Source organism: Cyanistes caeruleus, chromosome 34, assembly GCF_971803275.1.
Source record: "Cyanistes caeruleus chromosome 34, bCyaCae1.hap1.1, whole genome shotgun sequence".
NCBI classification, from domain to species: Eukaryota; Metazoa; Chordata; class Aves; order Passeriformes; family Paridae; genus Cyanistes; species Cyanistes caeruleus.
This window is the reverse complement of record NC_141735.1, coordinates 1,704,729-1,720,493: the sequence shown is the minus strand read 5'-3', so window position 1 is coordinate 1,720,493 and position 15,765 is coordinate 1,704,729. Positions and strand designations below refer to the sequence as shown.

The 15,765-nt window shown below is 53.2% G+C and overlaps 1 protein-coding gene across 1 annotated transcript; it reads left to right on the top strand.

The window, feature by feature from the left end:
- Positions 1-549: 549 nt before the first annotated feature.
- POLA2 (DNA polymerase alpha 2, accessory subunit) lies at positions 550-15,765 on the top strand. The gene is made up of 18 exons (XM_086870956.1): positions 550-965; positions 1,362-1,489; positions 1,568-1,644; positions 1,814-1,868; positions 1,951-2,057; positions 2,443-2,630; positions 2,713-2,801; positions 3,858-4,013; positions 5,146-5,208; positions 5,569-5,611; positions 6,693-6,811; positions 9,065-9,103; positions 9,214-9,287; positions 9,392-9,500; positions 11,172-11,278; positions 11,554-11,613; positions 12,866-12,983; positions 15,372-15,765. Exons 1-18 carry the CDS (start codon positions 791-793, stop codon positions 15,663-15,665), a joined length of 2,001 nt encoding a protein of 666 aa, XP_086727082.1. The 5' UTR covers positions 550-790; the 3' UTR covers positions 15,666-15,765.

The following is a 15,765-nucleotide window of genomic DNA, read 5'->3' as shown; positions in this document are numbered from 1 at the left end:
GGCAGGTGCAGCTTCCAGGCCCGGTTGGACCCCCCACCCCGGGGCGGCTTGGACCTCCTCCGGCCCGGTTGGACCCTCCCGGCCCGGTTAGAACCCCTCCCCCGGCCCGGTTGGACCCTCCCGGCCCGGTTAGAACCCCTCCCCCGGCCCGGTTGGACCCTCCCGGCCCGGTTAGAACCCCTCCCCAGGCCCGGTTAGAACCCCTCCCCAGGCCCGGTTAGAACCCCTCCCCAGGCCCGGTTGGACCCCCCCCCAGGCCCGGTTAGAACCCCTCCCCCGGCCCGGTTGGACCCTCCCGGCCCGGTTAGAACCCCTCCCCCGGCCCGGTTGGACCCCCCAGGCCCGGTTAGAACCCCTCCCCAGGCCCGGTTGGACCCTCCCGGCCCGGTTAGAACCCCTCCCCAGGCCCGGTTGGACCCCCCAGGCCCGGTTAGAACCCCTCCCCGGCCCGGTTGGACCCTCCCGGCCCGGTTAGAACCCCTCCCCCGGCCCGGTTGGACCCTCCCGGCCCGGTTAGAACCCCTCCCCAGGCCCGGTTGGACCCCCCAGGCCCAGCCCGGGGTCGGTTCCCTCAGAGCCGCCTCGGCCCCGCCCCCTCAGCGCTCTGAGGGCGCGAATTTTCCCGCCCTTTTTTTCCTCCCGCCCTTTTCCCCGCCCAATTCAGATGAGCGGAGCTTGATGTACTCATGCCCCGCCCCTTTCCCCGCCCGTCGCTCTCCCATTGGTCCGCTCTTCCTAAATTTGAATAGCCACGCCCTTTCCTCGATTTAGCCACGCCTCCTCGCCTTATATGGCTCGGCCACGCCCTCCCCTCACGGAGTCGCGCCCGCGCGGTTCGAGCGCGGCCATGGCGGAGCCGGGGCTGGAGCCGGAGCGGGGCCGGGAGCCGGTGACGGCCGAGGCGGTGCTGAGGGAGCTGCGGCTCTTCGAGCTGCGCTGCCAGGGCGAGGAAGTGCCCGACAAGCGTGAGGGCTCCGGGGGACGCGGCCTGGGGGGGCTGGGGGAGGAGGAAGCGGGTTTGGGAGGCTGGGGAGGTGTCAGGGAAGATGTGAGGGGTGTTGGGGAGCTGGGGGTGCCAGAGGAGGCGTGAGGGGATATTCGGGGGGTGTCAGTGAAAGTTTGGGGGTGTCAGGTGCACTGGGGACATCCTCAGAGGCGTTTGGGGACCCGGGGGGCTGTGAGGGGTTATTTGCTTTAGGCGGAGTTTCCTTTGGGGGTCACAGGGAGCTGTTGTGGGGGCCGGGATTTTGGGAGCTGCCGTCTTTTGTGGGGGCACAGAGGCTTGAGGGGGTGGTTGGGGGGTACCCAAAGGTTTTTGGGGAGGATCTCGGTGGGATTTGTGACCCCCCTTTTCCCCGCAGTGGTGGAGCTGTGCCTGAGCCACGGGCTGGGCCCGGTGGCCTTGGCCAACGAGCTGCTGGCCTTCATCACCAGCAAAGACCTCGAGCCCCAGCTCACCCCGGAGGGCCTGGACGCCTTCGAGCACGAGGTGGGGGTCCCCGATTTCCCCCTGCACCCCAAAGCCGGGGGTGGTGGGGGGCACTCCTTGACTCCCCCCGTGTCCCAGGTGCTGGCCAAGCGCGGCCGCCGCGGCCGGGACGAGCGCCGGGGGCTCCTCCACGACATCCACTCGCTGCAGGAGCTGTATCCCACACCCCGAGGCTGTCCCGTGTGCTTTGGGGGGCTCGGGCAGGACTTGGGGGTGCCTTGAGCTCTCACAGATCCCTGGGAATGGGAGGAATTCTTGGATTTGGGGCTCCTGGGTGGGTTCCACCCCAAACCGGGAGCGTTGGTGTCCCTTAACGAGCGTCAGCCTCACCGAGGAGCAGGAGGACGAGCTGCTGGACGCCTACGCCACCCCATCCAAGGTGGGCATCACCCCAAATCCACGGGCCTTGCCTTCCAACCAGCCTGGAAACATTATTTTTTTTGGTGGTTTTTCCCTCTCAGGGCTCCCAGAAACGCAGCAATTCCACACCGGAGACGCCCCGGCCCAAGCGGGCGCCGTCGTCCCGCAGCCCCTACGGGCTCTTCTCCCCCGGCAGCTTCTCCCCGAGGTGGGTGAAACCACAGCTCCAGAAATCCGCTCCTTTCTCCCTCTTTTTTCCTTCTTTTCCCTTAAAATCCCACCATTGTGGAAATTGGGGTGGAGCATTCCCAAAACTCTGTAAATTCGGGGGAAATTGTTAAAACCCCACTGAACTTCTTGCAGTTATAAAACCTTTAAAGCTGCAACCACTTGTCATTTTTAAAGCCTCGTTAATCAACACAAATCATTAATCCCTGGTAAAATGCCCTGCCCACAGCTCAGGGAATTCATTAGGGTTTCTCTTTCAGCTCTTAGAACGGGCTCACAGAAAGGAGGAAAACCCCAAATCCACGGAGTTTCCAGGGTGGGACAACTCCTGTCCTAAACCACCCTTGGTTTTTTTGTCCCCACAGCATCACCCCCTCCCAGAAATACTCGTCCCGTGGGGGCCGGGGCGAGGTCGTGGCCTCGTTTGGCTCCGTCCAGGGCCTGGCCTGGCACGGCGGCAGCGGCTGCACCGTCAAACTCTTCGGGGGCCCCGAGCAGAACCTCACCAAACCCTACAAATTCATGTTCCAGAAGGCGCTGGACGTCCGGGAAGGTGCCCCCGCAGTGGGGGGAGGGCGGGGGGCTCGGGGTTTGGGGGTTTGGGGGGCGTTTGGTGACACTGAGGTCACCCCCAGCGCTGGCCGGGAGGGTGGAGGAGCTCGGGGAGGTTCTGAGGAGGCACCACGGCCTGGACGGCTTCGGCTCGACCGCGCTGCCCGCTCAGGTGAGAGCCCAGCCTGGGTTTGGGGTGAAACACCTGGGTTTGGGGTGAAACCCCCCGGGTTTGGGGTGAAACACCCCGAGTTTGGGGTGAAACCCCCTGGGTTTGGGGTGAAACTCCTGGGTTTGGGGTGAAACTCCCTCGGTTTGGGGTGAAACCCCCCGAGTTTGGGGTGAAACTCCCTGGGTTTGGGGTGAAACTCCCTCGGTTTGGGGTGAAACCCCCCGAGTTTGGGGTGAAACTCCTGGGTTTGGGGTGAAACCACCTGGGTTTGGGGTGAAACCCCCCAAGTTTGGGGTGAAACACCCTGAGTTTGGGGTGAAACACCCTGGGTTTGGGGTGAAACCCCCCAAGTTTGGGGTGAAACACCCTCGGTTTGGGGTGAAACTCCTGGGTTTGGGGTGAAACACCCTCGGTTTGGGGTGAAACCCCCCAAGTTTGGGGTGAAACCCCCTGGGTTTGGGGTGAAACCCCCTGGGTTTGGGGTGAAACCCCCTGGGTTTGGGGTGAAACACCCTGGGTTTGGGGTGAAACTCCTGGGTTTGGGGTGAAACACCCTCGGTTTGGGGTGAAACACCCCGAGTTTGGGGTGAAACTCCTGGGTTTGGGGTGAAACACCCTCGGTTTGGGGTGAAACACCCCGAGTTTGGGGTGAAACTCCTGGGTTTGGGGTGAAACACCCCGAGTTTGGGGTGAAACACCCTGGGTTTGGGGTGGAACCCCTGGGTTTGGGGTGAAACCCTACCCCAGGTTTGGGGTGGAACCCTCCCCCAAGTTTGGGGTGAAACCCCCTCCGAATTTGGGGTGGAACCCCCCTGAGTTTGGGGTAAACCCCCCCCAGATTTGGAGTGAAATCCCCCAGGTTTGGGATGACTTCCCTATTTTGGGTTAAACCCCGGTTTGGGTTAACCCCCCATTTTTGGTTAAACTCCTCATTTTGGGGTAACCCCCAGGTTTGGGTTAAACCTCCCCCATTTTGGGGTCCCTCCCATTTTGGGGTAACCCCCAGGTTTGGGTTAAACCCCCCCATTTCGGGGTGTCCCCGGGGTGTCCCCGCAGGAGCCGGTGACGGTGCTGGGGCAGATCAGCTGTGACGGGAACGGGAAGCTCAACGCCCGCTCCGTGCTGCTGGTGGGGGACAGGGAGCACTCGGGGGGGGCCCAGATCCCGCTGGACCTCTCGGAGCTGCCGGAATATTCCCTGTTCCCAGGACAGGTGTGCCCTGGGGGAGGATCTTCCCTCAATCCCTGCACCTTCTCCCCCAATTCCTGCCCTTTTCCCCCAAAATTCCTGCCCCTTCTCCCCAATCCCTGCCCCTTCTCCCCCAATTCCTGCCCTTTTCCCCCAAAATTCCTGCCCCTTCTCCCCAATCCCTGCCCCTTCTCCCCCAATTCCTGCCCTTTTCCCCCAAAATTCCTGCCCCTTCTCCCCCAATTCCTGCCCCTTCTCCCCCAATCCCTGCCCCTTCTCCCCAATTCCTGCCCCTTCTCCCCAATCCCTGCCCCTTCTCCCCAATTCCTGCCCTTTTCCCCCAAAATTCCTGCCCCTTCTCCCCGAATTCCTGCCCCTTCTCCCCAATCCCTGCCCCTATTCCCCAATTCCTGCCCTTTTCCCCCAAAATTCCTGCCCCTTTTCCCCAGTTCTCACTCTTTTCCCCCAATTCCTGCCCCTTCTCCCCAATTCCTGCCCTTTCCCCTCATTTCCCGCTCCTTTTTCCCCAATTCCTGCCCTTCTGCCCAATCCCTGCCCCTATTCCCCAATTCCTGTCCTTTTCCCCCAAAATTCCTGCCCCTTCTCCCCAATTCCTGCCCCTTCTCCCCAATTCCTGCCCTTTTCCCCCAAAATTCCTGCCCCTTTTCCCCAATTCTCACTCTTTTCCCCCAATTCCTGCTCTTTCTCCCCAATTCCTGCCCCGTTTTCCCCAATTCCCACCCTTTTTCCCTCAATTCTTGCTCCTTCTCCCCAATTCCTGCCCCTATTCTCCAATTCCTGCCCCTTCTCCCCAATTCCCACCCCTTTTCCCCCAAAATTCCTGCCCCTATTCCCCAATTCCTGCCCTTTTCCCCCAAAATTCCTGCCCTTTTCCCCCAATTCCTGCCCCTTCTCCCCAATTCCTGCCCCGTTTTCCCCAATTCCCACCCTTTTTCCCTCAATTCTTGCTCCTTCTCCCCAATTCCTGCCCCTATTCCCAAATTCCTGCCCCTTTTCCTCAATCCCTGCCCCTTTTCCTCAATCCCTGCCCCTTCTCCCCAACCCCTGCCCCCTTTCCCCCTCATTTCCCCCTCCTGTTCCCCCATTCCCGTGGTTTTTCCCGATTTCCCGTGGTTTTGCCCCAATCCTGCTGCAGGTGGTGGCTCTGGAAGGCACCAACAGCACGGGCAGGAGGATGGTGGTGACCAAACTCTACGAGGTGACCCCGGAGCCGGGGATTTGGGGGGGGATTTGGGGAATTGGGGGGGGATTGGGGGATTTGGGGGGGATTGGGGGATTTGTGGCTGGAATTTGGGGATTTGGGATGGATTTGGGCTGGGATTGGGGGATTTGGGGTGGGATTGGAGGGATTTGGGGTGGGATTTGGGGATTTGGGGTGGAATTGGGGGATTTGGGGCTGGATTGGGGGGGATTTGGGGCTGGAATTGGATTTGGGGTGGGATTGGGGGGATTTGGGGTGGAATTGGAGGATTTGGGGTGGAATTGGGGGATTTGGGGCTGGATTGGAGGATTTGGGGTGGGACTGGGGGATTTGGGGACATTCCTGGCTTTCCCCCAGGGGGTCCCTCTGCCCTTCCACACCCCCACGGAGCCCATGGCAGGTGAGCCCCAGAGCCTCCACTTCTTGTCCCCAAATCCCCATTTCTGACCCCAAATCCTTTCCTTTTGTCCCCCAAATCCTCATTTTTATCCCCAAAGTGCCCTTTGGATTCTCCATCCCCCCCTTTTTGATTCCTCAAACCCTTTCTATCCCCAAACTCCCCTCATTACCCCCCAAACTCCTTTTTTCCCCCCCAAACCCCCATTCTGAATCCCAAATCTCCCTTTTTGGCCCTAAATCCCCCATTTTTGTCACCCCCCAGCCTCTTTTTCTCCCCATTTTCCCTCCCCACATTTTCCATCCCTATTCATCCCTAAACTCTCCCTTTCTCTCCCAAAAATGCCTCTTTACTCCCCAAAAATGGCTTTTTTCTCCCCAAAACTTCCTCTTTCCTCCCCAAAAACGCCTTTCATCTCCACAACTCCCCTTTTCTCCCCAAAAATGGCTTTTTCCTCCCCGAAACTTCCTCTTTTCTCCCCAAAAATGCCTTTTTGATCTCCAAAACTCCTCTTTCCTCCCCAAAAACGCCTCTTTCCTCCCCAAATCCTCCCAAAAATCCCTTTTTCCTCCCCAAAAATCCCTTTTTCCTCCCCAAACCTTCCCCTTTTCCCCCAAATCCTCCCCTTTCCTCCCAAAAATCTTTTTCCTCTCCAAATCCTCCCCAAAAATCCCTTTTTTCTCCCCAAAAATCCCTTTTTCCTCCCCAAAAATCCCTTTTTCCTCCCCAAATCCTCCCCAAAAATCCCTTTTTCCTCCCCAAATCCTCCCCAAAAATCCCTTTTTCCTCCCCAAACCTTCCCCTTTTCCCCCCAAATCCTCTTCTTTCCTCCCCAAAAATGGTTCTTTTCTCCCCAAATCCTCCCCAAAAATGGCTTTTTTTTCCCCAAACCTTCCCCTTTTCCCCCAAAATCCTCCCCTTTCCTCCCCCAAACCCCCTTTTTCCTCCCCAAATCCTCCCCAAAAATCCCTTTTTCCTCCCCAAACCTTCCCCTTTTCCCCCCAAATCCTCCCCTTTCCTCCCAAAAATCCCTTTTTTCTCCCCAAATCCGCGTTTTTGCCCCCAAATCTCCGATTTTCCCCAGGCCAGAGGATGGTGCTGGTGGCCTGTGGCCCCTTCACGCCCTCGGACGGCGTCGCCTTCGAGCCCCTCAGTGACCTCCTGGACGTGGTGGCCCGCGACCGCCCCGACCTCTGTATCCTGGTGAGGCCCCTCATTAACCCCTAATAATTAATTAACTTCCCCTCATTAACCCTCTCCTCACCCCGACCCCGCTGGGGAGGCTCCAAACCCACCAAAATTCACATCAAAATCCCATTTCTCACCCCCAAAAATCACATTTTTCACCCCAGGAGAGCCCAAATCTTTTATTTTGTACCCTGAGAATGCCCAAAATCCTCATTTCTCACCCCAAAATGACAGAAAAGCTCAATTTTAGGAGCAAAAAAAAAAACCAAACTCTGAGCTGCCCTCAGAGTCAAATCCTCACTCCTGCCTGAGCAGCAATTTCAGCAATTTCCCCTTTTTGGCCTCGTTTTGCTCTGAAATTTTGGGGCTGGGGGCTGAAATTTGGGGTTAATTAACGAGAATTCTTAAAATTAATTAAAAATTATTTTTCTGGGGGCTGAAACTTGGGGTTAATTAATGAGAATTCTTAGAATTAATTAAAAATTATTTTTCTGGGGGTTTAAATTTGGGGTTAATTAACGAGAATTCTTGGAAATAATTAAAAATGATTTTTCTAGGGGCTGAAATTTGGGGTTAATTAATGAGAATTCTTAGAATTAATTAAAAATGATTTTTCTGGGGGTTTAAATTTGGGGTTAATTAACAAGAATTCTTAAAATTAATTAAAAATGATTTTTCTGGGGGCTGAAATTTGGGGTTAATTCACGAGAATTCTTAGAATTAATTAAAAATGATTTTTCTGGGGGCTGAAATTTGGGGTTAATTAACAAAATTTGGGGTTAATTAACGAGAATTCTTAGAAATAATTAAAAATGATTTTTCTGGGGGCTGAAATTTGGGGTTAATTAACGAGAATTCTTAGAATTAATTAAAAATTATTTTTCTGGGGCTGAAATTTGGGGTTAATTAATGAGAATTCTTAAAATTAATTAAAAATTATTTTTCTGGGGGCTGAAATTTGGGGTTAATTAACAAGAATTCTTAAAATTAATTAAAAATGATTTTTCTGGGGGCTGAAATTTGGGGTTAATTAACGAGAATTCTTAAAATTAATTAAAAATTATTTTTCTGGGGGCTGAAATTTGGGGTTAATTAACAAAATTTGGGGTTAATTAACGAGAATTCTTGGAAATAATTAAAAATGATTTTTCTGGGGGCTGAAATTTGGGGTTAATTAACGAGAATTCTTAGAATTAATTAAAAATGATTTTTCTGGGGGTTGAAATTTGGGGTTAATTAACGAGAATTCTTAAAATTAATTAAAAATTATTTTTCTGGGGGCTGAAATTTGGGGTTAAATAACAAAATTTGGGGTTAATTAACGAGAATTCTTGGAAATAATTTAAAATTATTTTTCTGGGGGCTGAAATTTGGGGTTAATTAACGAGAATACTTAGAATTAATTAAAAATGATTTTTCTGGGGGCTGAAATTTGGGGTTAATTAATGAGAATTCTTAAAATTAATTAAAAATTATTTTTCTGGGGGCTGAAATTTGGGGTTAATTCACGAGAATTCTTAGAATTAATTAAAAATGATTTTTCTGGGGGCTGAAATTTGGGGTTAATTAACAAAATTTGGGGTTCATTCACGAGAATTCTTAGAATTAATTAAAAATGATTTTTCTGGGGCTGAAATTTGGGGTTAATTAACGAGAATTCTTAGAATTAATTCAAAATGATCTTTCTGGGGGCTGAAATTTGGGGTTAATTAATGAGAATTCTTAAAATTAAAACTTATTTTTCTGGGGGCTGAAATTTGGGGTTAATTAACAAAATTTGGGGTTAATTAACGAGAATTCTTAGAATTCATTAAAAATGATTTTTCTGGGGGCTGAAATTTGGGGTTAATTCATGAGAATTCTTAGAATTAATTAAAAATGATTTTTCTGGGGGCTGAAATTTGGGGTTAATTAACAAAATTTGGGGTTCATTCACGAGAATTCTTAGAATTCATTAAAAATGATTTTTCTGGGGGCTGAAATTTGGGGTTAATTAACGAGAATTCTTAGAATTAATTAAAAATGATTTTTCTGGGGGCTGAAATTTGGGGTTAATTAACGAGAATTCTTAGAATTAATTAAAAATGATTTTTCTGGGGGCTGAAATTTGGGGTTAATTAACGAGAATTCTTAGAATTAATTAAAAATTATTTTTCTGGGGGCTGAAATTTGGGGTTAATTAACGAGAATTCTTAGAATTAATTAAAAATTATTTTTCTGGGGGTGATTTTGCTGCTTTTTCCCCCATTTTTCCCCATTTTTCCGCAGCTTGGGCCATTCCTGGACGCCAAACACGAGCAGGTGGAGGTGAGATCCCCCCAAAACCCCCCTCAATCCCTGAGGATTTGGGGCAGCACCAAATCCCCCCAAAAACCACAGCAATTGTCCCAAATCCCTCTTGTTTTCCCCCAATCCAGAGCTGCCAACTCCTGAGCTCCTTCTCCGACGTTTTCCAGCTCTGCCTCAGGACCATCATCGAGGGCACCAGGAGGTGACCACAGAAACAACCCCAGAAAATTCCCCAATGGGAATTTTTTCCCCAAAAACGTCGTTTTTCACCCCAAAACTCTCTTTTTTTCCCCTCTTTTCCCGCAGTTCTGGCTGCCAGCTGGTGCTGGTGCCCTCGCTCCGCGACGTCTCCCACGCCTTCGTGTATCCTCAGCCTCCCTTCCCCTGCCCGGACCTGCCCAAGGAGGACAGAGCGGTACCAAAATTCCGCTTTTTTCCCCCAAAAACATAAAAGGGGGAATTCCCAGGAGATTCCTGGCAAAGCCCAGCTGGGATTTGGGGTGAAATTCCCACTTTTTCCCCCCTCTCTGGCAGCGATTTCCTGCCGCAGCTTTGGGGTGGGAGCTGAATTTGGGATTCCGGAGCTCCCCAAGCCCCTCCCGGCCTTTTTTGGGTTCAGATCCCCTCATTTAACGATTTTCTCTCTCCCCCGGGAGCAGATTTGATGTTCCTGCGGGAAACCCAGCTCGGCCTGGGCGTTCTGGGGAATGTTCTGGGGGGTTAAAGGGAAACTTGGTGGAATTGGGGCGGTTTTGGGGTGATTTAGAGCAAATTTGGGGCGTTCCAGGGTGGGTTTGGGGAGATTTGGGGCATTCAGGGCACATTTGGGGTGTCCTGGGGCAGATTTGGGGCGTTTTGGGGCAGATTTGGGGCATTCCAGGGCAAATTTGGGGTGATTTGGGTCAGATTTGGGGCATTCAGGACAGATTTGGGGTATTCAGAGCAGATTTGGGGCATTCTGGGGCAGATTTGGGGCGTTTTGGGGCAGATTTGGGGCATTCTGGGGCAGATTTGGGGTGTTTTGGGGCAGATTTGGGGCATTCAGGACAGATTTGGGGTATTCAGAGCAGATTTGGGGCATTTTGGGGTAGATTTGGGGTGTTTTGGGGCAGATTTGGGGTGTTTTGGGGCAGATTTGGGGTGTTTCAGGTCAGATTTGGGGTGTTTTGGGGCAGATTTGGGGTGTTTCGGGTCAGATTTGGGGCATTCAGGGCAGATTTGGGGTGTTTTGGGTCAGATTTGGGGCATTCAGGGCAGATTTGGGCTGTCCTGGGGCAGATTTGGGCTGTCCTGGGGCAGATTTGGGGCATTTTGGGTCAGATTTGGGGCGTTTTGGGGCAGATTTGGGGTGTTTTGGGGCAGATTTGGGGCGTTTTGGGGCAGATTTGGGCTGTCCTGGGGCAGATTTGGGTGTTTTGGGGCAGATTTGGGCTGTCCAGGGGCAGATTTGGGTGTTTTGGGGCAGATTTGGGTGTTTTGGGGCAGATTTGGGGTGTTTTGGGTCAGATTTGGGGTGTTTCGGGTCAGATTTGGGGCGTTTTGGGGCAGATTTGGGGCGTTTGGGGCAGATTTGGGGTGTTTCGGGTCAGATTTGGGTGTTTTGGGGCAGATTTGGGGCGTTTTGGGGCAGATTTGGGGCGTTTGGGGCAGATTTGGGGTGATTTGGGGCAGATTTGGGTGTTTTGGGTCAGATTTGGGCTGTCCTGGGGCAGGTTTGGGCTGTCCTGGGGCAGATTTGGGTGTTTTGGGGCAGATTTGGGCTGTCCTGGGGCAGGTTTGGGCTGTCCAGGGGCAGATTTGGGCTGTCCTGGGGCAGATTTGGGGCATTTTGGGGCAGATTTGGGGTGTTTTGGGTCAGATTTGGGCGTTTTGGGGCAGATTTGGGGTGTTTTGGGGCAGATTTGGGCGTTTTGGGTCAGATTTGGGCTGTCCTGGGGCAGGATTGGGCTGTCCAGGGGCAGATTTGGGGTGTTTTGGGGCAGATTTGGGTGTTTTGGGGCAGATTTGGGTGTTTTGGGTCAGATTTGGGCTGTCCAGGGGCAGGTTTGGGCTGTCCTGGGCTCCAGCCCCGTGTCCGTGTGTCCAGCGCGTGCTCCTGGTGTCCGAGCCCTGCACCCTGGACATCGACGGCGTCGTCTTCGGCCTCACCTCCACCGACCTCCTCTTCCACATGGGGGCTGAGGAGATCAGCAGGTGCCTCTTTCCAACATTTTTCCCATTTCTTTAAACTTTTCCCCTTTTTTTTAACCTTTTTCCCCATTTCTTTAACTTTTCTCTCCCTTTCTTTACTCTTCTCCCTTTTTCTCGTGTTTTCCCCTCTTTTTCCCCCCTTTTCTCCTCTGCCTTTTCCCTCTTCCCTCCCCCCCCCAAATCCCCTTTCCCTCCCTGTTTTCCTTTCCCATTTTTCCCTTTTTCCCCCTCCCTTTTTTCCCCTTTTCTCCCTTTTCTCACCCGTTTTCCTCCCGCAGCTCCTCGGGGATCTCCGATCGCTTCACGCGGATCCTGCGGCACATCCTGACCCAGCGCTGGTGAGGAGCTCCCAAAAACTCCTTTTTTCTCCCCAAAACCCCCCCTTTCCTCCCCAAAACCTCCCTTTTTCTCCCCAAAATCGGCTCTTTTCTCCCCAAAACCTCCTCTTTCCTCCAAAAACGCCTCTTTTCTCCCCAAAAATGGCTCCTTCCTCCCCAAATCCTCCCCTTTCCTACCCAAAATTCCTCTTTCTTCCCCAAATCCTCCCCAAATCCTCCCCATATTCTCCCCTTTCCTCCCAAAAATGGCTTTTCTCCTAAAAATGCCTTTTTCCTTCCCAAAGTCAGCTCTTTCCTCCCCAAAATCAGCTCTTTTCTCCCCAAAACCTGCTCTTTTCTCCCCAAAATCTCCTCTTTTCTCCCCAAATCCTTCCCTTTCCTTCCAAAAATGGTTCTTTTCTCCAAAACTCCTCTTTCCTCCCCAAAATCATCTCTTTTCTCCCCAAAATCAGCTCTTTCCTCCCCAAATCACCTGTTTCCTGCTCCAAAATCAGCTCTTTCCTCCCCAAATCCTCCTCTTTTCTCCCCAAAAATACCTTTCATCTCTAAAATCAGCTCTTTCCTCCCCAAAACCAGCTCTTTCCTTCCCAAAATCTCCTCTTTCCTCCCCAAAATCTCCTCTTTTCTCCCCAAAATCTCCTCTTTTCTCCCCAAATCCTCCCCTTTCCTACCAAAAATGGTTCTTTTCTCCAAAACTCCTCTTTTCTCCCCAAAATCTCCTCTTTCCTCCCCAAATCCTCCCCTTTCCTCCCCAAATCCTCCTCTTTTCTCCCCAAAAATACCTTTCATCTCTAAAATCTTCTCTTTCCTCCCTAAAAATCTCCTCTTTCCTCCCCAAATCTCCTCTTTCCTCCCTAAAATCCTCCCCAAATCCTGCTCTTTCCTCCCCAAAATCTCCTCTTTCCTCCCCAAAATCCTCCCCAAATCCTCCCCAAATCCTGCTCTTTCCTCCCCAAAATCAGCTTCTTCCTCCCCAAAATCTCCTCTTCCCCAAATCCTCCCCAAAATCTCCTCTTTTTTCCCCAAATCTCCTCTTCCCTCCCCAAATCCTCCCCAAATCCTCCCCAAAATCTCCTCTTTTTTCCCCAAATCTCCTCTTCCCTCCCCAAATTCTTCCCAAAATCTCCTCTTTTTTCCCCAAATCTCCTCTTCCCTCCCCAAATCCTCCCCAAATCTCCTCTTTTTTCCCCAAATCCTCCCCCAACCACCTCTTCGCTCCCGTTTCCCGCCCCGATCCGGTTTTTCCCGGCAGTTTTTACCCGCTGTTCCCGCCCTCGGAGGAGCTGAACGTTCACCTGGAGGCGCTGCCGGCGCTGCCCGTGACCCCGGACGTGCTGGTGACGCCCTCGGAGCTGCGCTTCTTCCTCAAGGTGCGGGGGCACGGGAGCGGGGACGGGGACGGGGATGGGGATGGAATGGGAATGGGATTGGGAATGGGAACGGGAACGGGAATGGGAATGGGATGGGAATGGGAACAGGGATGGGAACGGGAATGGAATGGGAACAGGAATGGGATTGGGAACGGGAACCAGGAATGGGAACGGGGACAGGAATGGAATGGGAATGGGAATGGGAATGGGGATGGGGTGGGAACGGGAACGGGGATGAGAGCGGGGACGGGAATGGGAATGGGATGGGGATGGGGTGGGAACGGGAATGGGAATGGGATTGGAATGGGAATGGGATTGGAATGGGAACGGGGATGGGAATGGGAATGGGAATGGGATTGGAATGGGAATGGGATTGGAATGGGAATGGGGATGGGGTGGGAACGGGAATGGGATTGGGATTGGAATGGGAATGGGATTGGAATGGGAATGGGGATGGGAATGGGAATGGGAACGGGGATGGGAATGGGATTGGAATGGGAATGGGATTGGAATGGGAATGGGGATGGGAATGGGAATGGGAACGGGAATGGGAATGGGATTGGAATTGGAATGGGATTGGAATGGGAATGGGGATGGGGTGGGAACGGGAATGGGATTGGGATTGGAATGGGAATGGGATTGGAATGGGAATGGGATTGGAATGGGAATGGGATTGGAATGGGAATGGGGATGGGAACGGGAACCGGGAATGGGAACGGGGATGGGAATGGAATGGGAATGGGGACGGGAATGGGGTGGGAACGGGGATGGGATTGGGGGTGGAATGGGAATGGAATGGGAATGGGAATGGGAACTGGGAATGGGAATGGGAACAGGGAGGGAATTGGAGTTGGGAATGGAACGGGAATGGGATTGCGATTGGGAACGGGAATGGGAATGGGAACTGGGAATGGAATGGGAATGGGATTGGGGATGGAATGGGATCGGGATGGGAATGGGGTGGGAACAGGGATGGGGATGGGATTGAGAATGGGATTGGGGTGGGAATGGAACGGGAATGGGATTGGGATTGGGAACAGGAACGGAATTGGGATTGGGAACGGGAACGGGATGGAATGGGAATGGGGAAGGGATTGGGAATGGGATCGGGAACAGGGATGGGAATGGGATCGGGAACAGGAATGGGAATGGGATTGAGAATGGGATTGGGGTGGGAATGGAACGGGAATGGGGATTGGGATTGGGAATGGAATGGGAACGGGATTGGGAATGGGAATGGGATGGGAATGGGAATGGGAAAGGGATTGGGAACGGGATTGGGAACAGGAACGGAATTGGGATTGGGAACGGGAATGGGATGGGAATAGGAAAGGGATTGGGAATGGGATCGGGAACAGGGATGGGAATGGGATTGGGAACAGGAATGGGAATGGGATTGAGAATGGAATTGGGGTGGGAATGAGATTGGGAATGGAGCTGAGGTTGGGATTGGGGTGGGAATGGAATTGGGATTGGGATTGGAAATGGAACTGGGATTGGGGTGGAGTCAGGATTGGGATTAGGATTGAGATTGGGAATGGGATTGGAGCTGGGGTTGGGATTGGGAATTGGGATTGGGGTGGGATTGGGATTAGGGTGGGATTGGGATCAGAGCCGGGATCGGAGCAGGGATCCGGGGCTGGGCAGGAGGGACCCAAATCCTCTGGAAATGGCGAATTTTGGGATCTGGGTTCCTGTGGGCTCCTGGTTCCGCTGAATCCGTGGATTTTCAACGCCTGTCCCCATTCCCATTCCTTGATTCCCATTCCCGTTCCCCATTCCCGTTCCCTGATTCCCATTCCCCATTCCCATTCCTTGATTCCCATTCCCGTTCCCCATTCCCGTTCCCTGATTCCCATCCCCTGATTCCCCATTCCCTGATTCCCATTCCCATTCCCGTTCCCTGATTCCCCATTCCCTGATTCCCATTCCCTGATTCCCCATTCCCTGATTCCCCATTCCCTGATTCCCATTCCCTGATTCCCATTCCCTGATTCCCCATTCCCATTCCCTGATTCCCATTCCCTGATTCCCGTTCCCATTCCCTGATTCCCATTCCCTGATTCCCATTCCTGTCCCCATTCCCCATTCCCATTCCCTGATTCCCATTCCCATTCCCTGATTCCCATTCCTGTCCCCATTCCCATTCCCTGATTCCCATTCCCATTCCCTGATTCCCATCCCCTGATTCCCCATTCCCTGATTCCCCATTCCCTGATTCCCATTCCCTGATTCCCATTCCCATTCCCTGATCCCCATTCCCGTTCCCTGATCCCCATTCCCTGATTCCCGTTCCCTCATTCCCTGATTCCCATTCCCTGATCCCCATTCCCTGATTCCCGTTCCCTGATTCCCTGATCCCCATTCCCTGATTCCCGTTCCCCGCAGGACGTCCTGGGCTGTGTCTGCATCAATCCCGGGCGTCTGACCAAGGGCCGGGCCGGGGGCACCTACGGGCGGCTGCTGCTGCGGAGAGAGCGGCACCGGGAGAGTCCCGGGGAGAATCCCGGGGAGAATCCCGGGAATGAGCCTGGGAACGGCCCTGGGAACAGCCCTGGGGACAATCCCAGGGATAATTCCGGGGATAATCCCGGGGATAATCCCGGGGATAGTTCCGGGGCCGTTCCCGGGGCTGAGCCCCGGAGCAGCCCCTGCGTGGCCGCCCAGGTGGTGAGGATCTGAGGCAGGAGCGGGAACTGGGGAGAAACTCCTGGAACTGGGGAGAAAACATCTGGAACTGGGGAGAAAACATCTGGAATTGGGGAGAAACTCCTGGAACTGG